The sequence below is a fragment of the Arthroderma uncinatum genome, assembly GCF_011692745.1.
Source record: "Arthroderma uncinatum strain CBS 119779 chromosome Unknown scaffold2, whole genome shotgun sequence".
Taxonomy (NCBI): Eukaryota; Fungi; Ascomycota; class Eurotiomycetes; order Onygenales; family Arthrodermataceae; genus Arthroderma; species Arthroderma uncinatum.
In genome coordinates this window covers 2,847,655-2,871,155 of record NW_022983864.1, presented here as the reverse complement: position 1 = coordinate 2,871,155, position 23,501 = coordinate 2,847,655, and the positions used below count along the sequence as shown (strand labels likewise).

Here is a 23,501-nt window from a genome sequence, read left to right as displayed (position 1 = left end):
ATAACAAGCGAAACCTATAAGCCCTAACCGACAATATCGGCACAATAACTATTCTCGAGGATATTATCACCCGTCCGGGATACGATACCTTGAGCTAGACGGAGACACTGCCTGGTGGAACCAACCTGTCTACACTAGTTATCTCTAAGTCCGACTTTAAGAGTTGATATGTAATTACATGGTCAATTGAAGTTCTATAGGGATCGTATAGAGTACTATAATATGTATGTGAGTAGTGAATTTAACATGTAAGAGCCGAAGTGCATACACGGTATGCATAAAGCACAGGAAATAAACTAATGCAGGCCATCGACGGTTGAACAAGGATTTGGTTTGGCGTAAATACAGGGTCAGGGGAGGAAGAAGACGAGAGCTTTATACACATAAAGGGATCAAACGATGCAGCTCGGAATAGAACAGAATGCAAAAGAAGAGTTACAGGAATAGGCCCAGAACAGTGCGAGGACTGCCTGATGCCGTCCATCTGTGACTCTATCTCTGTGCAGGTACTATTATCATATGTATAGATCGAACAAGGAAGCTGGGAACCCCGACCGGTTCTAAATCATCTAAATGCATAAGGTAAACATGAAAGGAAACCCAAACGCCTTGTACGCCGGCCAAGATGAGATTCCAAACCAAACAGGATAAGAACTAGAACGTGAGAAGGATGCAGGGTGCATCCTCCTAGAAAAAAAAACATTTTTTGGCGGGTGAGCTAATAATATAAGCTATGTCGAAGAGGATTGTTCGCTTTGCACTACGTCCGGCTCTGTCTTTTCGGCTGCCTCGGACTCGGGATCTGGTTTGGTTTTGGGACTCGAGTCAGATGGTGCAGGCGGTGCAGAGGGTACGATTGGTGAGGACGGTTCCGCTGAGGTGGCCGAGCCCGATGGTGCAACTGGCGCAGAGGGCACAGACGGTGCAGTCGTCGACGCCGACGCTAACGTTGATATCTGGGCTGGTCGAGCACCTACGGCAGCTTCCGCTTCCACTTCCACTGGTATGGCCGGAGCCGGAGCCTGGGGCTGCATCTCATACTCCTCACAGCGCTCGACTAGACTGAGATAGTAGTCAACGAGCACCTCAGGTTGGGGGACAATGCGCCACTCGACACGCCAAAGGAACTCAAGCTCCAGAAGGGCCAATTCCTCAACGCTGATACCGCCAACTCGAGCATACGTCTTGTTGGTCCAGAAGCTGTCACTTAACCCCTTGCTAGCCACCGTTGCGCTGCTAATCAGGAAACGGTGCACTGTTAAGCTGGAGATGGTGAATGCAGGGTACAGAGCGCAGAGACGGTCGATGTAGTACACCATGCTGAGCAAGATTGGAGGTGAGAGGGTAGCGTGAGTCGTAAGGCGTTGCAGGTAGTCTTGCACCGATATTCGAGGCGGCGAACGGGAGTGGAACCGAGTCAATCGGCCATCTCGAAGCGGGATCTGGTCATTGAATCTGATGAGCTCCATGATCATGCTGGAGATCAGCACAACCAGATCTCGCGGATCTGCTGTCTCATACCGCCGCGGAAGTAGCTTGACGGGTGGTTTAGCAGGCCTCAGCCGCTTAGAAGCCGATCCTTCCGGCCGCCCGTCCTCCTCCTCCACCTGCTGCCGCCGTTGCTGGTGCTGCTGCTGGTGGTGTTGCTGCTGGTGGGAAGGATTGGAGGTTGCGGACGACGGCCCTGGAGCAGCGAGTACTTTCGTCGCATCTGGAGTGTTACGTTTGGAGCCTATGGTAGTGCCTGGCATCCGTGAATTGGGACTGGTCCGCTGGGAATGTTGGTTGATACTGCTAGAGGAAGTACTAGCAGCGGCGGCGGCGGCGGCGTTCGAGGAGGGCAGGGAGACCGCTCGAGACGGCGTCGTGGGTCGAGAATACTGGGTGCCTGCATCTACGGTCTGGCGCTTGAAGGTAGTGCGCAGGAGTTCTATCTCGGGCGAGGAACAGGGGCCGCTTTCGGGTTGTTGAGGCTGCTCGGGCTGGGATTGCTCCTGAAGTTGAAGTTGATGCTGATGTTGGTGGTGCGAGGCTTGGTGTATGGGGTTGTCGAGGGGACGCGGGGCCGTTGAGCTGCTGCTGCTGCTGCTCGAGACTGCCGGAGGAGGATTGTGAGGAGGAGGAGGGTTAGGCGAGGCGCGTAGCAGCGCGGCAAGGGTTGGGGATGAAGCCATCATCGTCGCTGCGTCTCGTTGCTACACCTCCTATTCTTGCGGTTGCTGCTGCTGTTGCGCATGGAGGGGCGCACGTGGGCTAGTAGCACAGGGTGTATGGCAAGGCAGGAACGAGCTTGCAGGCCAGGGCGAGGGCGCGGGCTGCAGCACATCGAACTGCGCATCGTAGCGCGGGCGAAAGGGGGAGGATATAAAAGAGAGTGCGTATAGGCGGAAAAACAAACGATGAAGCTGAAGTTTGACGTTGCGATGTTTTTTTGCTCCTTAGGGCCTTGCCGCCTACCCCTTTGGGACACGCGGTGACGACGGGCAGAAAAAGTACCCTAAGATGACTAATATATGACTAAGACGAGTCACGTGGATAGATGGGATGACTAAGATACATGTGATTGGTTGATGCTCTTTTGGGCTAGACCGGGTCTTGCTTAGTAAGTGACATAACGCTAGCCTGTTTGGGCTCTTATGTCATCATTATGTCAGCATTATGTCATCCTTGGGGCAACGGTCTCTGGGGAAGAAGACCAGAGAGAGACGCCACGATCAACGTCTGGAGATAGCGAAAAGAGAGAGATACACGCCTGCTGCTGCTGCTGCTGCTGCTAATTGAACTTGGTATACTGCTGGGAATAACAGTGTCATATAATGAGCGTGGTGAACTAACGGCGAGAGACGCTCTCGTTGCCACACGAGCTTCGGATCTTTTGATAACCCACCGAACCGATCTCCCCCAAAACGCCGGACTCGAGCTATCTCAACCATCCACGAGCGCTCGGCCTTGGGGATAACTTACTGGAGACACTCACTGCCTCTGTATACGTATTTCTACATTGCCTTTGCTACCACCCTGTGCTCAGATTGTTCACACCTGCCGTCTTAAAATCTCCCGCCTGATAGACCTCGCCCACCGGAACCATCTCTCCTCCATATAGCAGAATAGCGGGCTGGCTACACGGCGTCGGTCTGCCTCGACTCTTGCAGGATGACGAAAGTTGTTAGCCCGCGCCTGCTTGAAGATGTCCGTAACGCGGATTCGCCTGCTGCCCGAATTGCTGCCCTACGCGCGCTCAAGAATGATATCATCGGCCATCACCAGAAGAAGCAGGCCTGGACGGAGATAGGCATCCTACCGCTCCTGTCAGATGTCCTGTCGAGTCGCCGTGGCGTGGGCAAGAAGGCAGACTATGACAGCCCGAGACAGCACCAGACGGAGGAGGATGAGATGTGCTTCCAAGCTATCACCATCATCGGCAGTCTCGCCCTTGGTACGTTTCCTCCTGTCCATAGCCTGGTTAGTCACTCTTGACTCTAATATTTATTCTCCTAACCCTAGGTGGACCGGCATACACGTCTCCAATTCTTGCCGGGGAAACCATTCCTTCGTTGCTTTCCATTTTATCCTCTCCGACATGCCCTACCTCTCTCGCCCTTGCCGTGCTTCAAACACTCAACACGATTGCCGACCAGCTCGCCCTGGTGTATAAGAATGTAGACAGCCAGACTCAGCCCATGGGGGCTCTTCTTTTCACCCGCAGACACATACCGACCTTCCGTGACATTCTCCAGCAGTCAGGTCTCGCTCCAGGGATCCAGCCATGTATCGAACTTGTAGCAGACCTAATCTCAAAGACGTGCACGGGAGAGCATCAAAAGAGCATTCTGACTGAATCCGGTGTTCTTGACGCGCTGGGCCTGAGACTGTCAACCTTTATAGTCGCAGGGGGCTTTGTTCTTCCGGGAGCAGAGAACTCTTGCACAAATCCGGGCGCATTAGGGTATATCCCTTATCCCGCTCCAGCTGATGCGAAACTTACCCCCATTCTGCGGGCCATTGCCGTGATCATCGAACAGTCTGGCGCCCGTGCGGAACATCTCCTCACCTGCCCGGCCCTGGTGACCGTGTTTCCCAAGTCATTTTACGACCCCTATCTTGGTGAGGCAAGAAAGGGCCCATGGAAATCTCCCTATTCCTCCGGTTATGGCTTTGCAAAACGCAACTTTTTGAACCCCATTGACTCTCTACTCCCTTCTGTGCCAATGCAAATTAATGGCTCCTCTAACTTCCCACCATTGGGGTCACAGCCTCAATATGATAAGCGAGGGCAATTCTTCGGGCCTCAGGTCCCCTGCGCTGAAAGCCCCCCTCCAGAAGAGCCGGAGAGTGTCCTGATATCTTGGTTACTCTACGTTGCCCGAGCAGACCGCGGATATGTTCGATTAATGGCCGCCCGTATCCTCTCCACTCTTTTCCGTGTACAGTTACTGAAGAAACACCGTGTTCGTATGCTTGGGTTTCTCTTGGTTCCCCTTTTAGTGAGAATGCTCGACAGTGCTCACCTCACTACTGAAGATTCGTCGACGTTTGAAAACTACATGAGCTCCAGCACCTTGCGCGTTAAGGAGGAAGCTCCCGCAGTTCTAGCTTCGTTAGTCATGGATAGTAAAGAACTGCAAGAGTACGCCTTCAACAGTGGAGCTATCAAGAAGCTGTCCCAGATGCTGAAAGAGTCATTCGGCCCAACATCGGAGGATGGTACTCCCATGTGGAGTGCGACGAAGAGGCCTGCCGCATCTCTATTGCAGTCGACGGATTCGGATATGGCCCTGGGACCACCTGGATTCACTCGCCAAGCTCTCTCTAAAATAAAATACCGGGAAGCCATTCTCAGAGCGCTAGCTGCGCTGTCATTGTTCAGAGATGATTACAGGAAAACCATATGCGACTATGGCGTGGTACAGCACATTATCGACTCAATGAAGCCTTGGAATCCAGAGACGACCATTCTCGGCAATAAGACTAGCATCGTAGAGCTTGAAGGGAACCCAACGCCTGTTGTACTTGCAGCTTGCGCCGCGGCTAGATCCTTGACTAGATCCGTCAGTGTGCTCAGAACCAGTCTTATCGACGCTGGTATTGCTGCACCCATCTGCGCGTTGGTGAAATCTAATGATATTGTGATCCAGATTGCCGCTACATCTGTGGTGTGCAACTTGGCCCTAGATTTTAGTCCTATGAAGGAGGTATGTATACGTCCACCAGTAACCGTCCATTCACATAGTTAAGAGACGCCCAGGCTAACTTCTTTGTTTGCAGGCTCTTCTCGAGGCAAATATGATACCTATTTTGTGTGAAAACTCCCATTCACCTAATGCAAATCTTAGAATAGAATCCCTCTGGTCTCTCAAACATATTTCTTACAGTGTGCCAAATAAGACAAAGAAGGACATACTGGAAGATCTCGGCATTGAGTGGATCAAGGAGGTCCTATCTCACGACCCTAATGATCCGAGCAATTATAGAAGGAGGCAAGACGAAAGCACGAGCGGGATGCCCTCGTCGCTTATCGAAATGGGCGCTGCCAATTCATTTGGCGAACAAGTGGATATTCTCAACCCAATGACAATGAACAGTGGCCTGGAATCAGAGGCTCCTGTGCTGGACTTCGAGTCCTCAAAGTCTCCCCTGGATGCACTTTCGGCTGAGAATATCAGGAAACGCAAGCTAATTCTGAATGGCGATTTGGATCAAACCAAGAAACTTCGACAAGACGATACCCTAGCACAGGAAGAACTATTCGATCTACTCCGGAACATCATGTGTGGGCCTGGAGCGCCTGATATGATCGACTATATACTTCAGAAACTCGGCCAAGGGGACTTTTTAGATATCCTAGCTGACAAACTTCGCCCGAGACCATTTCCCACTACCACCGCCATCTCCAACCCTCCTACTATGTCCGGTTTTAAAGATAGTAGATCACAAATCTCTCACCAGCAGCAACAAAAAACGATACTCCACCCCACCGAAATCATTCGCGCCGTAACTTACGTTCTCATCCACATTGCTGCAGGCTTCTCACGGCACCGCCACCTCCTGGTTTTCCATCAAGACCTACTAAAACTAACCATGGCCCTCCTAAACCACTCCAACTGGCAGATTCGAGCCAACTGCGTCTGGATTGTAATAAATCTCACGCTTGACGATGATAAGACTGACCGACCGAGCCGTGTCGAGCGAGCGATGAGGCTTAAAAGTCTAGGCGTGATGGAGCGCCTGAGTAGCTTGGAGATCGACAGTGAGGCTGATGTTCGGGAACGGACTAAAACAGCTTTGGATTGGATGAAGGCACTCTTGGGACAGTAGCGTTTCACATTACATCTTCTAAAATAGCTTATATTGGCCCTTTAACTGACCCCTTCCTAACACATCCGTGTGCATATCTATAATTTCGTTCTATAGAGTACACATTCTCTGATCCTTTTTCTTCCTTTCACAGAACTTGATACGGCGTCATCGGTCACGCTATATGGCACTCTTATGCCACCCCGTTCTTCCCTTTCGTTAGTTCTCTTATTAATACAGACCTGAGTGGAATCGTCGCACATTATACAAGCCCATGGTACTAGACATGTCTTCGTAGTAAACAACTCGACTATCGGCTCATATGTCTCAGTAACTCACAATTAACGTATGTGCTTGGTGGAAGTATCACAGAACTGAAGCTCTTGTAATAGGAGCTGTTATCAATATATTATCCCTACAACCTCGTAGGAATTGTAATAAACTACGACTAACCACGTGATAAGCAGTCGAACGATGAGCTCATAACTGGGATATATAAACAAGGTTGAAGTTGCATGGTCAACGACACTTCAAGCAAATGTTTCTAATGGTCCGCTCTGGGAATAGACAACATTACATACATCTTTAATAAAAAATGTCACGCTCAACTGGTCAAGCCCCCAAGTCCATCCTCCGTGCCCTTTCTCTACCTTTAGATGGATCTGGGACTTCCTTCAAGTCTCTCCACGGGGGATCTGGGTTTGCTCAAACAGGTCATCTTACGGCTTCAGTACCTTGTACTAGCAAGGATGGTAACGGTGTGGGGGGCGAGAGACATTACTTTGTGAAGATATCGTCTTCCACTCCCGCTTCAGATATTGACCTTGACGGGGATGTGGACCCATTACCAGAAGAAGCCGCGATGTTCAGAGGCGAGTTTACAAGCTTGAATGCGATTGCTGAAGCCGTCCAGGATATATGTCCGAGGGCCATTGCGTGGGGTAGCTTTAAAGATGGTGATGACCATGAGGAACTATCCACTCCGCAAACTGATGCGTCAAGCTGGTTCCTCGTCACGGAATTCTTACAGCTTGGTGGCATCGGACGCCGGTCTGCTCTAGGCTCAAGCTCGCTAGCAGTTCGACTGGGGAAATTGCATTCTATCCCGGCGCCATCTCCGCCAACTCGTGAAGAGGTTCAACAGGCTGCGAAGACAGACTTCAGGCTTAATGGGCCAGAGGGAGATGGGGAAGATAAAACCCCTCAGTTTGGATTTCCAGTACCTACATTCTGCGGGAATGTGAAGCAGGCTAATCAATTTCGGCGCTCGTGGGCTGACTTCTATGCAAACCAACGTCTGAGGACCGTTCTTGCAGAGGCCGAAAAGAGGAACCATCAAGATAAAGCTCTACGGAATCTAGTTGAGAGAGCCGCTGACGAAGTAGTTCCTCGATTATTAGGTGATGGGCACCTCGGATTTGATAAAAAAGGTAAAGGAACGCCAGTGGTTCCAGTTATAGTCCATGGAGATCTTTGGAGTGGAAATACCGATGTGGGAAAGATATGTAGGGCGCCTCAAGAACAAGATTCCTGTCAGGATGAGGAGGTTGGGGATGTGGTATATGATCCATCATCTTGCTATGCGCATAGTGAGTTTGAATTGGGGATTATGCAAATGTTTGGCGGGTTTAGTGGTCAGTTTTATAAGGACTATCACCACATTGTACCAAAAACGGAGCCGGTAGAGGAATACCAAGACAGGATTGATCTATATGAGTTGTCAGTTATGCGCACTGCCCTTTTTCTCTATTCTTGATCTTTTTATGACAGAGGCAGTTTATCTTGCTGACGCTGGCACATACTAGGTATCACCAGCTCAACCATTATGCCATTTTTGGTGGCGGGTATGGCTCATCTGCCATGTCAACGATGCGAAGACTGTTGAAGAAATACGGTAAATGATGAGCTTATATATTTAGACCAGCTTCTAAATCGAAAATATGGTCAAGGTACCCCTTTGCCAGCCCTGGTTGCCTTTGCCAGTTCACTCTGAGCCACATTGTCTGCATATCGTTTATAAATAGGCAGAGAGCGTTCTTTATCGCTCATAGTGGAGGCAACACTTTCCCTTGTCTCGACCTCTACCTTCCACTTTCTCCACCTATTCCATACAGCTTCATCTTCCCCTCCTTCTCCCGGAGCCGGTAACCTCAAGCCACCTTTCTTATAATGGTCAATAACCCAAAGCCTAATCGCCAGTGGTGCCAGCATGATATCTGGCAACATGAATTCCTTTCCGTGGAAAAAGGGACCAATCTCATCCATAGCAAGTGTGAATTCTTTTAAATGACCTAGAAGTTCTTTCCTTGCTTTGTTCAATCCCTCGTCGTCGCCCTGGTGTTGCAGGAATCTATAGTAGGACGGCGTAATCCGCGAAGTCACATAGTCAATCCAAATGCGCCCTCTTGCCTTTTGATACGGGTCTGCTGGGTGCAATGGTCGTTCTGGATTGGGAAATGCATCTTCAAGAAACTCGTTTATCACGGTGGACTCGTATATCGGTTTAATAACAGTTGATCCGTCGGCCAGGAGTGTTGGGCAGGCCAGTGTTGGCACTAAGCCTCGTGGGTTGAGTGAAAGAAGTGATGCCGGTTTTTTATAAGGGTTTACTTCAATGTATTGGTATGAAATTTGTTTCTCTTCAAGGACAATCCATACTCGCTGAACTAGGATATGTTAGTTCCACTGGTCGTAATTGGTTATTATGCAAAAAAATTCGTAGGATATATCATACCGAACCTATGCTCAGGTCAATATATCATTCATTTATCAATGAAACTCTAATGAAAAGGAGTGGAATAAAACGTAGCTGTAGCAGGCAAAGAGCATTGTCTTTTTTTCATATTTATTTTAAAAGCTGCTCATATAAAGGAATGGAAGCTAGGACATACGGGCAAAACCAGCCTGAATAGAGCTTGATAGGCTGCTCTGAAGAATGTCTGTCTACAACCTCCTTGGCTGGGCCGGTTGCAGTTGGGTAGATATCAGCATCAGGAGGCAGCCCCATGTTTGTCTCTGAGGTACCCTTTCTCCGTATCTTTGAATGTATCACAAGTCCTTAGGTGATTTGATATCTTTATATAACCCAGAGGTACGAGCTATCTGCAATGTTTATATTATTAATCATGAGGTCATAACAAACTATACGGTCTCGGAGGGCGTATTATAAGGTTTAGAGGTATATAGATGAAAAAAGGCCACGGGAGGGAAATCAGTAGTTGTGTTATGAAAATGATACTATAGAGTACTATCCTAAAAGACGTATAGAGGGCATCAGGGTATATCTTATTAGAAGTTGATAATTAGGCCTTGACCATTATATGTTAGCGAGGATCGAGAGCTATTTAACAAGCTGTATACTAGTTAACAGAGAAGGAAATCTCCTTGCAGGCCTCGTTGGTATCCAAGATGAAAGGAAGTCCGCCATGTTAGTTGAGAAATAAATAAAGCGCTACAAATTAATTCTATAAACTCAATTGTCTCAATATCTCCTGTCATTCAATAAACATATCCTCGAAGTCTGCAATCACTTACCTTTGTTTCGGGTTGTCTTCTTTCACCGGTATTTATTCGTTTACCAGAATTTGGACCCTTAACTCTGGGTTCCTTTGAATACCAGTAAACAAAGGTTCCGGTGTCCGCTTGTGGCTCTCTTTGTCGTTCATATAAATACCAGTATACCCTTCCGCTAAATCCTTATAGGAAGCGTATCTTGTTCCATTTTACACAAAGGTCGCTAATTTATGTTAACTTAATATACTTCATACTTCCATTATATTATTATATTACTATAACTAGAAATATCGGGTTTAAGCCTATATATCTGCCCAAATGTTCCATTGTGAGAGCTGTGAGCTGCCTATGGCCTCGGAAGAGACATACCAAACCCATACCTGCAATGGAAATGCAATGATCGGCCCTGCACGCCACATTGGAAGCCGTGGCTGGTCCAACCCCCAGAATTATATTAGGTCAGATGAAGCGTATGTTCTCCTCAGTATGCTCTTAAACCAAAACTAATATAGGTATAGGGGGATTCATAATCAAGTTGTTGGCTCAAGCAGTGTATTAAATCATAATACAACCCAGGGCCACTTAGATTTCGGCTCTCGAGATGGCCCTCGCGAGGCCACGGTCCAAGAGATGGCTGCACAAAACATAAATCGAACCACTGTGGGAAGACTTCTAGACCTTGACGACGAGATGGACGGTGCACAAAAAAAGGATATAGTGACTCAAATGAAGATCGCAATTGAGAACTGCAACACGTTTCTTATAAACCGCCGCCCCACCCAGGCTCAGACGGATATAAGTCATACTCAAGCTATATCAGAGGAGGGAAAAGGAGGCCAGGGGTGCAGTACTTCGAGTTATGTGCCAGCTAGCAGCCCCGCAAGCTCGAATGAGCGGAAAGGGCCTATGTGCAGCCCTTCCAGTCCACCACAAAAACCCTCCAAACGGATTTCGACGGCAAGCCACAGGATTATCTGTTATCAGTGTGAAGCAGGCTTTGACACAATCATAGGCCTTCAGCATCACCAGATGATTGAAGAACACAATTATTGCGGCATATGCTACGCCTACTTTGCAGATGGGAGATTCCTGGACAAGCATATGGAAGTCGCGCACAGTTTTAGGTGTCCTACATGTGCTTCAACATTCAGTAGCCCCAGCGTACTTTGGGGCCACCAAGAAGCCACAGAACATGGGTTTTGCAGTGTGTGTTGTTGCTATTTCCAGGCTGAGGACGTCCAGAGAAGACACAACTTCATGTATCATATGCGTGTGCCGTGTCCAACTTGTCAGCAGATTTTCCCGACACAGCTGGAATTAGAACAACACCAGCGAATAGCCCAGCATTGCTACTGTGGGCAATGCGACAAGATGCTGGATAGTCAAATCGGGTTTGACATGCATGTAACAACGTCGCATGCTCACAAGTGCACCGTTGTCGGGTGCTACTTTTCTGGGGCGAACCTGGAGATCCTGAAAGACCACCAAGAGCGGGAGGGTCACAATTTCTGTCCACCATGTAATCGTGCTTTTGCAGATGCCCTTGCCCTCACCAGCCATATCAAATCCGAGAAGCATCTGAAGAGAGTCCGGATTGAACTAGGCGAGAATAGCAAAACACATGCCTGAGAGGTCCAGGAAGTGCTCGGATCGGAATCTATATTGCATATTGGATTGTATCTCAGTCTCATTTAACTGTTCGGCATCGTATCTGGTAACTTGATGAGGATATCTCTGCACTTTTGGAAGGGATATAAAGGCCAGGGGGTATCTCTGTGATAATAGTCTTTAAGGACATATAGCCGCGGCAACACTATATTAACTGATTAGTTTATATATAGATATTGCCTGTAACTCGCTTAATCTGCTAGAAGAGAGCGCGATCATGCTAGAGAATAAGAAAACCGGAGTTATAATAAAAGATGTCGTGGATGTAAAATCCCAGAAGTCTGGAAGTGGCCGGCCGGAATTACTTTATCCCGCGCATCAACTTCGCCGCGAGCTTCGAGAGTTTGTAGAGCTATCCAACACTTGAATTCTTTGAATGCCGTTGTCCATGACATTGGAAGATGTCGCCAACAGGGAATGAAGGAGCTTCAGAAGCGCCAGAGGTGGCTGGACAACCTGTAGCGCCTCATCCGTCCTTTATACAGGTCGCAAACCCATATCTATTTGAAAAGACGGTTCAGGATTGCTTTGCTGCTACGGGGGTAAATTCTCTCCGAGAAGATAACAATCGGCTCCAAGGAATCACCTGGATTGATAATGTTCGCAAGGCGCTTCACTTGTATGTCACCCCATTTTCTGTTATATTGCCGTCCCTCCGGCCGTTATGTTCGACCGCTGATTCATATCTCCAGGCCTGTTCGGACGTTCAACACAGCGTCCATTTATTATCACAAGTTTCGCCTGGTCCATCCAGACAATGAGTATAATTACATAGTATGTACTCCCGTCATGTTATGCCGAGGCCAGCATGCACTCTTAGATGTCCCACTGCTCACTAGATTACGCGCAAAGGAAGCTGCTGCATCGGCATTATTTACCGCGTGTAAGATCGAGGACACGCTCAAGAAATCCAGAGACATCCTGTGCTGCTCATACAATCTCAAACTCCCTCCAACAGAGCAACTATCTGCGGATGATCCAGTATGTCTTCTATCGAGAGCCCTCTAACTGTTCTCACATGGATTTACCACTCGTACTAACTATCCCACTAACAGATTTTTGAATCCCATTCTCGGGCTATCATTGGCCTTGAGAGGCTGATGTTGGAGTCATCTGGATTCGATTTTCGAAACCGTCATCCTCAAAAGGTCCTGATGAAGCTTACACGGCAATGCGGCCTTGGTAAAGACTCGAGAGTGGGACGAGTCGCCTATACAATCAGTTTGGATTTGTATAGAACATTCGCTCCACTCAAACAAACGTCGGCTACAATGGCCTTCGCCTGCCTAGAGTTAGCGGGCAGGCTGCTCGAAGAGCCAGTAGAGCAAATCGATTCGGAAGCAGAATATAAGCTGTGGGAAACGTCGCGCGCAGAAGTGATGGGTATGAGTCTACTCGCCTTAGCCTAGTTTTTATTCGTTCTCGTTCGTTATTCTAACTTGGTTAATTTCCAGAAACTATCCTCGATTTGCTCGAGCTATACACGCATAACCGTGCATCGACCTCAGTCGGGCCCGACTTCTCCCTTGACCTGTTCCTCAACGTCCGTATCCCGCTAAACGAGGAAGCAGACGCCAACCAGATTCCCCGATTTGCTTACTGGAAGAAGAGAAAAGCGGATAGTAATGGCGTGCAATCAAATGGCACATCGTCAAAGAAAGCTAAGAACAACCACCACCACCATAATAAGGATACCAACGACACATCCACGTCTACCGAACATCCCGCTCTGCTCGTGAACCCAATGATGCCCACTGCAGCTCACGACTCTGTTGCGAAGGCTAACGAACGCAGCCGAGACACGGCAATTCGATTCATGCTGAACCCCGAGCAAGCGCAGTCAGAACGCGCGACGGTAGCAGAGTACTTCAAAGTCGAGATGGAAGAATACGAAGTGGAGGAATAAGCCAATCTATGGAAGCGAACGTACAGCAATCGAATATGTTTAGCATTCTATTCTATGCCAGGACTCGAGAATTTTCCGAATTCACTGTTCTCGTTTGCCTGGCAGCAAAGCCAGGTCGACCACGAACGATATCAATGAGCAGCCTCTTCCTGCGGGAAGAGGCACACAAGTCATTGATATGCCGGGTAAACGCTAGAACTAGGCTACCGTGAAGGAGCCGTCCCATGCCTACACGTCGACGAAATTTGACATTAGAGATGAGAGTGGCCTACAGGCATGTCAGTTACTTGCAGCGTTTAGGAGGTCTTGGATGATTATATTATCGCCATCCTGTTACGCCCGAACCGTGAAGCCTCAAGATTATTGAGGAAATCAACCTTCCAGGAGTAGCAAGGGCTGTCTGGGGACTAATTCTGGAATTTATGAAATCCGGCTGCCTTCGAGCCTTACCTTTGGAAAGATACCTGTTTATTGGGAACATCCACGAGGAAATAACAGATAGCCCAATCTACAAAATGTATAGATAATTGATCGTGGTGGCCCTAGGGATAGATAACGGATATGTATGTGTCGAGAATCCGTGGAGGGGCATAAAGAATGGAAACCACGAAATAGTAAAAAAAAATAATAAGTATTTATTAAAAAAACAGAGCTAATTTTCGTTTCATGAGAAGTAAAGCACACCCATCGATCTTCTTCCGCGCACATGCTTTGAATACATACGAAAAGCAGGAAAGAACGCGTTGAAAAGAGAAGAAAGGAGAAAAGATCCACGTTCGAATGAGAAGCCTATACAGGATTGTAATAATGCACCGGTTATCTTTTGGGTCAGGGAGAAGAGGAATGAAAGATGCGATAAAAAGATTAAGAGAGTCCCAAAATGTCCGTCAAAGGTTTGTTGAATGATACAAGTCGAAGTAAGATAAACCAGCAGATAAAAACGGGTCGTAATAGGGTCTGCAATATGTCAATGTCGTGGCTGCTGGCCCATTCTAGGATCAGAGAAAAGAAATCACCGGCGGAGTCGTCTATAATCGCCGCTCAAACACTCCACGAGCTGCTAGAATGTCAGTGAACCTGTATATCTGTTAAGACTTTGGGTTGCTAGACTAACCGATTCGGAGACAACCCCTTGATTGTACAAGTATTTGCTTAACCCCTTGATAAGCTCTATTTGTTCGTCAACTGTTAGACCGGTAATGGCGCTCTCAATAACCCCTCCAACACTGGCCTTGTGAACTACGATAAAGCTGTGGTAGTACATATAGGCAAACAGGCCCATGATGAATTGGCAGTCCATTCGATCGGTGATACCGCCGTGACCAGGAATTGACTCGCCAAAGTCTTTGATTTTGAAAGTACGCTTCAGTCCAGAAGCGAAGAAGCCGCCGAATGGAGCAATAAGGGATGCGAATGTGGAAAAGACAAAGACATGGAATTGCACCGGAGCAATATGGAAGGTCCTGTTAAGGTGTGTCCACTCTGGCAGGGTGTATGGCTGGGATTTGAAGACCGGGTTCAGTGTGCACTCGAGTCCTGTCAGGAGGTTGGAGCCTAAATCATTGACTGGGCAGGTGAAGTACTTGTACCGCGACAAGATGATTGTCGCACCGTACCCAAAGATAATAGTGCAGATCCAGGCGCCAACGAAGCCTTCGACAGTTTTCTTCGGGGATAATTTGATCAGTTGCGTTCGGCCAAAGGTAATTCCGCAAATGTAGGCGAAGATATCATTCGTAACCACGAGTGACACGGGGATGCAGAACCAAATCAACCCTTCGAAAATGTTGTTCAATACAAAGTGTGCCTGGACAACAATAAGGTATAGGGCCATGTGTGTCCATGCAAACTGTGTGAACTGGAACTTGTAATGGCCCTTCTGTAGGGTTGCAACAAAAAACACAAAACCTAGAAGCAATGTTTTAGCCTTATATGTCATCCCAGGTGCAAGTATGTGTAAAGTTACCTATAAGATATAGCATGAAGCTAATAAACCGATGATGCGTCGCAAAGGGCAGCAGGATTCTATCAACAAGTAGAATATGCTTGAAGTAATAGAGAACGCTCTCTCCATATAGAAAGTACATGGTTGTCACAAGAAAGTACCAGTTAAGAGACTTTGTGAACTTGAGGTTTCTGGCTTTGCTGGGGACGTTGGCTATCGCGATAACCTCCTTGAAAGACACAATCTGGACTGCGGTGACAACAATGATCAGATAAAGATGGCCAGCAAATATGATGACGAAGAAGCCAGCTATCATGACAAAGGTCCATATTGTTCGTGTGATAAAGGTCTGTCTTTTCTTCTCGGAATCGGAGAGCGACTGCTGCTCTTTCTCGGATTTAGTCTGCTATTAACAACACCGGTGTCAGCAGAAGGTAACAACCACACGCGGTGCTATAAAACCTAGGGTTCAACATACTGTGACCGCCATCTTCTCATGTACCGGGTTAGTGTCTTCTCTGACGGGGCTCTGGGCTTCTGAAGCGTCACTCTCGTCCGACGAAGGATAGTTCGTAGCCTCCGGGCTTTCTGCTGGAGGGACTTGCGCGCGGAGATTCCTCCTGCTTTTGCCCATAACTTAGATCTCGTAGCTCGCCGGTACCATTAATCTATATGTTCTATGATGGAAAGTTAGCCAAGTTATTCCTCCATTAAATGTGGGCAGTTTTGGGCTATCAAGCCGGTGCCCTGGGGATGCTGGCACGAGGGACTTTCAGGGGGAACGAGGAGCGAGAGAGGAGGTACCTAGACAGCGCGACTCTTCCTTTGGATCCGCAGAAGATTAAAACCAGGTGCAACTAGCTAGAAAAGAGAGCAGCGCGGCGGGTGGTGAAGCTGTGTTTCTTCATTGCAACTTGGTGATTTTGATGTTGAAGTGGATCGCGCCCAGCGTGCTAGATTGGTCAGCGCGACTACTTATGATCCTTCTACACATCTTTTGCCTACACTTACGCAAACCGAGTACACTTGGGTAGAGGCCAGCCAGGCATCAGGGGCCTGTCGATTGCGAAGTGCCCAAGGCCGGAAAAAGCCCAATCAAAGTGGCGGACAGGGTTGAAGCTGAGGTCGAAAGCCCTGCGCCCCGAGCTGCGCCTCAGATCCTCCTCGAGCAATCGCATGGGATGAAGCAGACAAGAGCAGATCGATGGAATGGAGGACGATAAGGACGATACCTTTTGGGATGACGGGGTCGATGACTCGGCCTACGACGCGCTCCTTGAGCTTGAACAAGATGCATATCGAGCAACGCAGCAGGACGCCGTTGCCCGGCCCATAGGACCCCCCGCTTCACGGCCTGTCCGGCCTTCGTTAATGCGACATTCCACCAGCAATACCTCAAGCAGCACTGTCGAACAGAGGAGAAGAAGGCTAAATCCCTCTCAGCACCTCCGGCCTGCACTGAGTTTTGGAGATACAGATTACCAGCAGTGGGATGCCAGCGTACTTGATAAGGATGACGGGCTAGACTTGATCGATGAACAGGATGCATTACTGGAAACGCCTGGAGAATCTGGTGAAGGGGACGGCAGACAGCCGCTCTATACCAGCACATCCCTAGGCCCAGGGCAATGGCGCCGAATTACAGCAGATGAGCCTGGGGTGACCGTGGAGCCTGTGCAGGCACATGGTTTGGCGGGAAGCCATGCTGAGACTTCGTTTAACACGGGCGCGTACGAGTCTGTACAGCTGGAAGAGTTGAAAGAGCAGATCGAACAGGTACGACTCCCTCGGCCGCCTTTATGTGATGTATATGGCTCTCTAACTATGTTTCAAAAAAGCTCAACCGGGAACGAGAAAGGCTCTCACAGGAGCTAGCAGCTGCAACGGCTGCAGAGGAGGCACGCGCTGGAGAAATTGCTATTATCCGAGCAAACCAGGTAAAGGTTGAGAAGAACCATAGCCGTCAAATAAGTGCCATGAAAAATGCCATGGATGAGGAAACCAAGAAGTACCGGGCTGAAGTCGAGGCTGCGTTGATGGAAAGCAAACGCCTCATTGCCGAAAACCGATTTCTTAAACATGATTTGCAGGAAGAAGCCCATCGGGCTTCTAAGATGCAGCATAGTTTTCGAAGCAAGCCCAAGAATGACAACGTACCTACGACACCGAGGAAAAGCAAGTCGCTACCTCTTAGAGATGGATTTGATGATGATGAGCTCATGGCGTCTCCTACAAAGTCCGCGGGGAGGAGATCTAAACGCGGAACGCCAACGACTTCGAACAAGCGGAAGCGTGCAGTGGATGATTCCCCGATACCTGTTGCACTCCAACTTAGCCAAGCTCTTGAAGCCAATGCTAATGATGCTGGAAATGATGAAGTAGCCGGAGAGCAGGCTCTTGAGAAGCGCCAGCAGCAGCCTAAGCGAGAGGACCGCAATATGCGGTTTATGCGCCACATTCTCAACCACCGGACATACCCCAGAAAAGCTCCTGATATAGAAGTCTTCTCTAGTTTAGCTTTCCCATCCGACCCGGACCGCAAGTTCTCGTCGATTATCATACAATCCATCACCGCGCATAGCTCTAACAACTATGCGGTTGACTATACCAAGGCCATAGCTTCATTATGGTCTCGCTCATTAAAAGAGCACTTCCACTCTCCTATTGCCCTGTTTATGTCAATAGTGAAATTTATACTTCACTTAGACCTCAACGCCCTTGCCCCATGCCTTATCGAATCCATTGTGCCGGTGCTACAAAACTCTGGCTACATCAACGGCGTACCTCGATTTACCAGTTCCCCCGTGTCGCATGAAAACTTAGGGAAGATCAAGAAAACACCGCAGAAAAAGCTGGACCACCGCGTTAGCTCCACCGAGGCACTCGAGATCCTCTATCTGATTGTTAGCGGCTGTCAGCAAAGTCGACAGGCGCTGGAACTCTTCTGGCGCTGCGTAGGCTATGACTTCATTCTCATCATGTTAAATTCTTACCAGCAACTGAATGACATCATCCTCACATTGAAGATACTAGCTTGCGGCCAGCTAACGAATACCTTTGGCCCAATCTGTGACTCTGAGTCCCAGCAATTAGAGCACGAAAAATACATCATTGACCGCGCTGCTAACCTCCTTAGCGAACTCCCTTCTGCTGACGAGGGCGAGGAGCCATACACACCGTGGGAGATAAACACATTACGCGTAGAAGTCATGTCGTTCCTAAACGAAATCGCCTTTTCGTGTCCCGATCCGGCGCAGAACCGCATCGGTAAAATGATTGCATCCCATCCGAGTGCTTTAGCTCGAGCCTTCCGCGCTATGCATGATGAGCTCGATGCTTTGTACTCAAATCCGCCAGAACGGGATTTGCACGCCACCGTCGTCAATGGTCTGACTCGTCTGGTATATGGTATTATCAAGTCGTTTCCTACCCTGGTTGATCTGCCGTCGCGGCTACGTGCGGTGCCTGGTGCAGTACAGAAACACCTTGTCGTGTTGACTCGTTTGGCGTTTAGTGAAGGGCTGTTGTTGGAAGCCGGGATTCTCGATGAGACTGTTGAGATGGCTCATGAGATGCTGGAGGATGCGGTTAACCCCCAGGAGGCAGAGGCGTTGCTAGAAGCGTTTCGGTCGACCAAGGGGGATGAGTGATCTTCTTCAACTCAGGCTGACGTTCATTCTGCATCTCGAGGTATTGCTGAGCATTTGAACAGCTTGACAAATGCTAACCCAGGGACTCCACGTCCCTCGGGTCAGTAAAGAATGCCGTTGCACCTTCTAGCGGAGTAGCTTCGAGCGATATCATTCTCGCCAGGCCGCCGGTGTCTGATCTACTTCTGCCATATTGCATATACCAGGTGAACTTTGGTTTAAGCTGGAGTTATGATTTGTTGGGATAGATTCTTTTAACTTATTTGCAGTGAACTGGGGCAAACTAGCATATTTTAGACAGGACGCCAGCAGATTCCGGATTGTACCATTCAACGGGTGAATTTCCTTCACTGAATGAAGCCAATTCCCGCGTTGTATCTATAAAAGCTCACCTATTCCTCTTCTCCTCTCTTTGGTTTAACAGACCACTACTTAGCTGAATTCTAAACAGTAAGTGGTCTTTGTGAATATGTCAGCTTGAATATATTGTTAACTGATCATCTTCAGCTGCATCTACAAACCACTACAAGCCAACCTATTCTCTTGAGTCTCCTTTGAACCAAGGTACATCATGCTTCTCAAGACAAGGCAGAGGCAGAATTGTCTGACACTTTCTATAGGCCAACACCATGTGTGAACAATGGGAGATACACTATTCCTGTGGCTGCAACTTTACATTGAGACGGGACAGCAATGGCTGTGATGGAAACTGTGCAGCTGCAAATATCATAATTCTCCCTGATGACGAGTACTCTGGGGAAATATGTGGGGATTGTAGATGTGGCCCTGTGTTTCCTTCTCCTCCCAGCAGCGAGGAAGCGGCTTCGGATGAAGAAGGGGAGGAGGAGAAAGGCGAAGGCGAAGGTGAAGAGGTGGAGGAGAAATAGCTTGTATTAGGAGGCAGTTTGGATATCCCTACGCCGTACACTCTTCATTGATTCAGTGAACACATTTCTTTGAGCCGTGTATGATCTTTATCCTCGATGTTTAAACAGAGGGTTCAACGGCTTCAAATCCCAGATCCAACGCACCAGCTACATAGTAAATAACAAACTTTGGATACAGAACCTTTATACTGCAGAAATCAAGTATCAGCCAACCACTTAACTAGCCTATTGATTCTACTTCCTTGACCCCTGGCCTATCAGTTCCGCGATGTTGTACTCCACAGTAGCACAAACTGGCCATGGACCTTCGTCGGCAAAACAACCCCAGAAGCCAGGTAAACAAGGCTCGATCGTCCATATCTCCATGCCTCTTCGACGTCCGACTGATATCGTGGGTCAAGCTGTCTACCCCTGGATCGGTCCCAGGGGCTTAGTGATTTCCACAATTCCGCAGCCACCATCCATTGGTTCCCTTCCGATCCGCTTCCAATAATTACAGACAGCAGGGCAAATGAACATCCACCTAAATGTCCATGCCACCGGGTTGCAGCCAGTGGCAGCAGCTTTGATTGTGTTGGGCCTAGTTAAAACTGCAATGACGTTGTCAGGAGGTGCCTACTTGAGATTTTATCTTGCAGCCTGAGGATCCTGACTCCGCGGTTCAACAGGATAGACATCGGGGAGAGAAAAGTCTCTCGCTTAGTATTTTTCCGATCTATCCCTGTTGATCGTTGATCAGGCCGTGGCAATGGATCCAGCGACGTTTGTTGATCCGAACCTGACGCAGCCGGACCTGTTGGTTCTCAAGTGCTTGCTGCGAGATATCGACGAAGTACGGTCGAAACAACCGAGCCTGACGACCAATGGCAACGGCCACGCCAATGGATCGAGTACTGGCTCCAGCACGCGAGATGCGACTAAAGGTAAGTTTCTACAGGTTCCCCAAGCTCTGAATGGCCTGTAACTAAGAGTTTTTCCAAGAAGCCGCAAGCTTCCGGGGACCGTCCCGAGACGACATCAAAGACGACAAAGAAACCATCGAGTACCTGAAGAACCTCAACGATCCGGCCCACGACGACTTCGATCCCACCGTCTTCGTCACCTGGGATACGCAGCGGCTCCCGTTCCCGGCCGTCGTGCAGCAATGGCTGATCAGGCCGTATATCGCCATGGCACGCAAGCTCGTCCGCGTTGAGACCGACGTGGCCATGTTCTCGCATCTCCAGCTATACTTCACTACTTCGGTGCCGAGCGCTATACTGCTGTTTTACCACTTTACCTGGGTGCACGGCATACTGCACTGGCTCATGCAGTCGTGGTATATGGGCACATACACGCTCATGATGCACCAGCACATCCACATGGGCGGAGTGCTGAGCAGGAAGCTCTGGCTGGTTGACTATGTGTTTCCGTACATCACCAACCCGCTGATGGGCCATACGTGGAACTCGTACTATTACCATCACGTCAAGCATCATCATGTCGAAGGGAATGGGCCCGAGGATAGATCTTCGACACTACGGTATCAGCGTGACGAGTTGGTTGACTTTCTGGCATACGTGGGCCGCTTCTTGTTTCTGGTCTGGATCGACTTGCCGGTCTATTTCTTGACCAAGGGGAAGTACGTGATGGCTGGGAAGGCGGCGTTCTGGGAGATGGGGAACTACGCCGTGCTGATATCACTGTTTACGATGGTGAACGCGAGGGCGACGGTGTTTGTGTTTTTGCTGCCGTTGCTGCTGATGAGGATTGGGATGATGGTAGGCAATTGGGGACAGCATGCGCTTGTCGATGAGATCGATCCTACCTCCGACTACCGCTCGAGTATCACCCTCGTCGATGTTCCGGTACGTTCTTCCCCTTGAATCTCAAAACGTTGTGCTAACCCGCGTTATAGAGCAACCGGTTCTGCTTCAATGATGGCTACCATACATCCCACCACCTCAACCCCCGGCGCCACTGGCGAGACCACCCGGTGGCCTTTTTATCGCAGAAAGCCCGCTACTCCAACGAACAGGCACTTGTGTTCCGCAACATCGACTATATCATGATGACGGTCAAGCTGCTGCAGAAGGACTACATGCATCTAGCCAAGTGTTTGGTACCGATTGGCGAGGAGCAGATCAACATGAGCATGGAGCAGAGGGCAGGGATGTTGAAGCGGAAGACGAGAAAGTTCAGCGAAGAGGAGATATCAAAACTGTACGGTAAAGCATAGAGGATACTTGCTAGATGGGTCATGGCCATACAGCATAGCGTTGCATACATTTGTATTTACAAGATCAATATTTATTACAAGATGAATATTTACATACAATAATCTGGCTCTACTGAACATTAAACTGTCTAACATTATATCTATTGCAAACCAAGGTCGAAGCAGTTGGCGTAGTAGGAGACGGTAGCGGGCCAGTCAGAGAAGATGCCAGCAACACCGACCTTTCTGGCCAGGGCATCGACCACACGATAGATGTCTCCGTCGTCCTTGATTCCCCTGGCAATGGAAGAGTAGTAAAAGTCACCGTTGGCAAGGACCTTGTTCAGTGGTCCAGAACGCTCAAGGGACCAAGTAGTAAGCTTGATACCAGCCTTCTTGGCCGCAACGGCATAGTCGGACGCCACAATCTCGTTGCCCTCGAGCTTAAGCAAGGCGTGGAAGGCAGGAGAGAGAGTGTTGACGCCGCTCTTCTTCAGCTGGGCCATGCCGGCGATGGCAGCCAGGGCACCCGCAGGCGTATCTGGGCGAGAATCCAGATACATGGCCTGCTTAGCATAGTCTGCATCGTGCTTGTTCCAGAAGTAGATGTCCTGGACGGAGAAGGACTGGAGGAAGACTCGGCTGGGATCGATGCGAGCGGCGCGGTACTCGTCTATCATCTGCTGCGCGTACTGTTCCTGCGAGTACTCTCCTTCAAACGGCATCGGCACCTCGGGCGCCTTCAGCTCGGGCGTGAACTTGAGGCCGAACCCGTCGACGATCTTGATGTATTCCTTGTGCGAGTACAGTTCTCCGCAAGTGGAAGCGTACAGATCGGTGCGGAAACGAGCAGTACCATCCATGTACTCTGCAGCCGTGGTGGCCTTGGGGTTGAAGCCGTCCATCTTGCCGCAGAGAGACTTGAACTCGGCCAGGGAGATGTCGCTGGTGCAGCATTTGGCGGAGGCGGGCTTGCCGTTGGCTGCTGGCTTGAAGGGCTGGGTGCATTTGGCAGCGAGCGCAGGGACGGCGAGGATGTTGGTGGTGGTGTGCAGGTCGCACTGGGAGTGGCGGCAGACGAGCTGGCGATCCTTGGTGAAGGCCACATCGCACTCGAGGATGCCGGCTCCCATGCGCATCGCGGCCGTCAGACCGGCCTTGGTGTGTTCGGGGAACTGCAACGGCGCGCCTCGATGGCTGATGGCGAAGTCGGTCGTGCGCAGTTTCTTGTTGCTGCACGATGCCAGCTTGTCCTTGAGCGGTCCGGCGGGCATGAGGTCGACGAGGAACTGAGGCCTGACGCCGACCTGGATGTTCGTCTTTCCATGTCCATGGCCGAAGTCTGGAGTAGGTGAAGCAGTGGCCGTAGCCAGGACAGCCGCGCCGATGATGCTGAACCGCATTCTCTATCTCTATCTCTATATCTATATCTATAGATGGT

The 23,501-nt window shown here is 49.3% G+C and overlaps 8 protein-coding genes across 8 annotated transcripts; 5 read left to right on the top strand and 3 right to left on the bottom strand.

Moving 5' to 3' along the window:
* Positions 1-731: 731 nt before the first annotated feature.
* Positions 732-2,177, bottom strand: GIQ15_02846 (uncharacterized protein; the record flags this gene model as incomplete). Its single annotated transcript, XM_033550263.1, has 1 exon — positions 732-2,177. The coding sequence occupies one exon, from the start codon at positions 2,175-2,177 to the stop codon at positions 732-734; it is 1,446 nt and encodes a 481-aa protein (XP_033407424.1).
* A 976-nt stretch (positions 2,178-3,153) lies between these two features.
* GIQ15_02845 (armadillo repeat protein) lies at positions 3,154-6,315 on the top strand (the record flags this gene model as incomplete). Its single annotated transcript, XM_033550262.1, has 3 exons — positions 3,154-3,436; positions 3,505-5,192; positions 5,266-6,315. The coding sequence occupies 3 exons, from the start codon at positions 3,154-3,156 to the stop codon at positions 6,313-6,315; spliced, it is 3,021 nt and encodes a 1,006-aa protein (XP_033407423.1).
* Positions 6,316-6,889: 574 nt separating this feature from the next.
* GIQ15_02844 (phosphotransferase family protein) lies at positions 6,890-8,050 on the top strand (the record flags this gene model as incomplete). Its single annotated transcript, XM_033550261.1, has 1 exon — positions 6,890-8,050. One exon carries the CDS (start codon positions 6,890-6,892, stop codon positions 8,048-8,050), a length of 1,161 nt encoding a protein of 386 aa, XP_033407422.1.
* A 3,826-nt stretch (positions 8,051-11,876) lies between these two features.
* On the top strand, positions 11,877-13,381 carry GIQ15_02843 (C-type cyclin; the record flags this gene model as incomplete). The annotated part of the gene is made up of 5 exons (XM_033550260.1): positions 11,877-12,094; positions 12,168-12,249; positions 12,328-12,456; positions 12,531-12,858; positions 12,930-13,381. The coding sequence occupies 5 exons, from the start codon at positions 11,877-11,879 to the stop codon at positions 13,379-13,381; spliced, it is 1,209 nt and encodes a 402-aa protein (XP_033407421.1).
* A 1,012-nt stretch (positions 13,382-14,393) lies between these two features.
* Positions 14,394-15,960, bottom strand: GIQ15_02842 (uncharacterized protein; the record flags this gene model as incomplete). Its single annotated transcript, XM_033550259.1, has 4 exons — positions 14,394-14,438; positions 14,496-15,289; positions 15,348-15,732; positions 15,805-15,960. 4 exons carry the CDS (start codon positions 15,958-15,960, stop codon positions 14,394-14,396), a joined length of 1,380 nt encoding a protein of 459 aa, XP_033407420.1.
* A 575-nt stretch (positions 15,961-16,535) lies between these two features.
* On the top strand, positions 16,536-18,976 carry GIQ15_02841 (uncharacterized protein; the record flags this gene model as incomplete). Its single annotated transcript, XM_033550258.1, has 2 exons — positions 16,536-17,102; positions 17,165-18,976. 2 exons carry the CDS (start codon positions 16,536-16,538, stop codon positions 18,974-18,976), a joined length of 2,379 nt encoding a protein of 792 aa, XP_033407419.1.
* Positions 18,977-20,611: 1,635 nt separating this feature from the next.
* Positions 20,612-22,081, top strand: GIQ15_02840 (uncharacterized protein; the record flags this gene model as incomplete). Its single annotated transcript, XM_033550257.1, has 3 exons — positions 20,612-20,786; positions 20,845-21,710; positions 21,761-22,081. 3 exons carry the CDS (start codon positions 20,612-20,614, stop codon positions 22,079-22,081), a joined length of 1,362 nt encoding a protein of 453 aa, XP_033407418.1.
* A 140-nt stretch (positions 22,082-22,221) lies between these two features.
* GIQ15_02839 (glycerophosphoryl diester phosphodiesterase family protein) lies at positions 22,222-23,463 on the bottom strand (the record flags this gene model as incomplete). Its single annotated transcript, XM_033550256.1, has 1 exon — positions 22,222-23,463. The coding sequence occupies one exon, from the start codon at positions 23,461-23,463 to the stop codon at positions 22,222-22,224; it is 1,242 nt and encodes a 413-aa protein (XP_033407417.1).
* Positions 23,464-23,501: the final 38 nt, after the last annotated feature.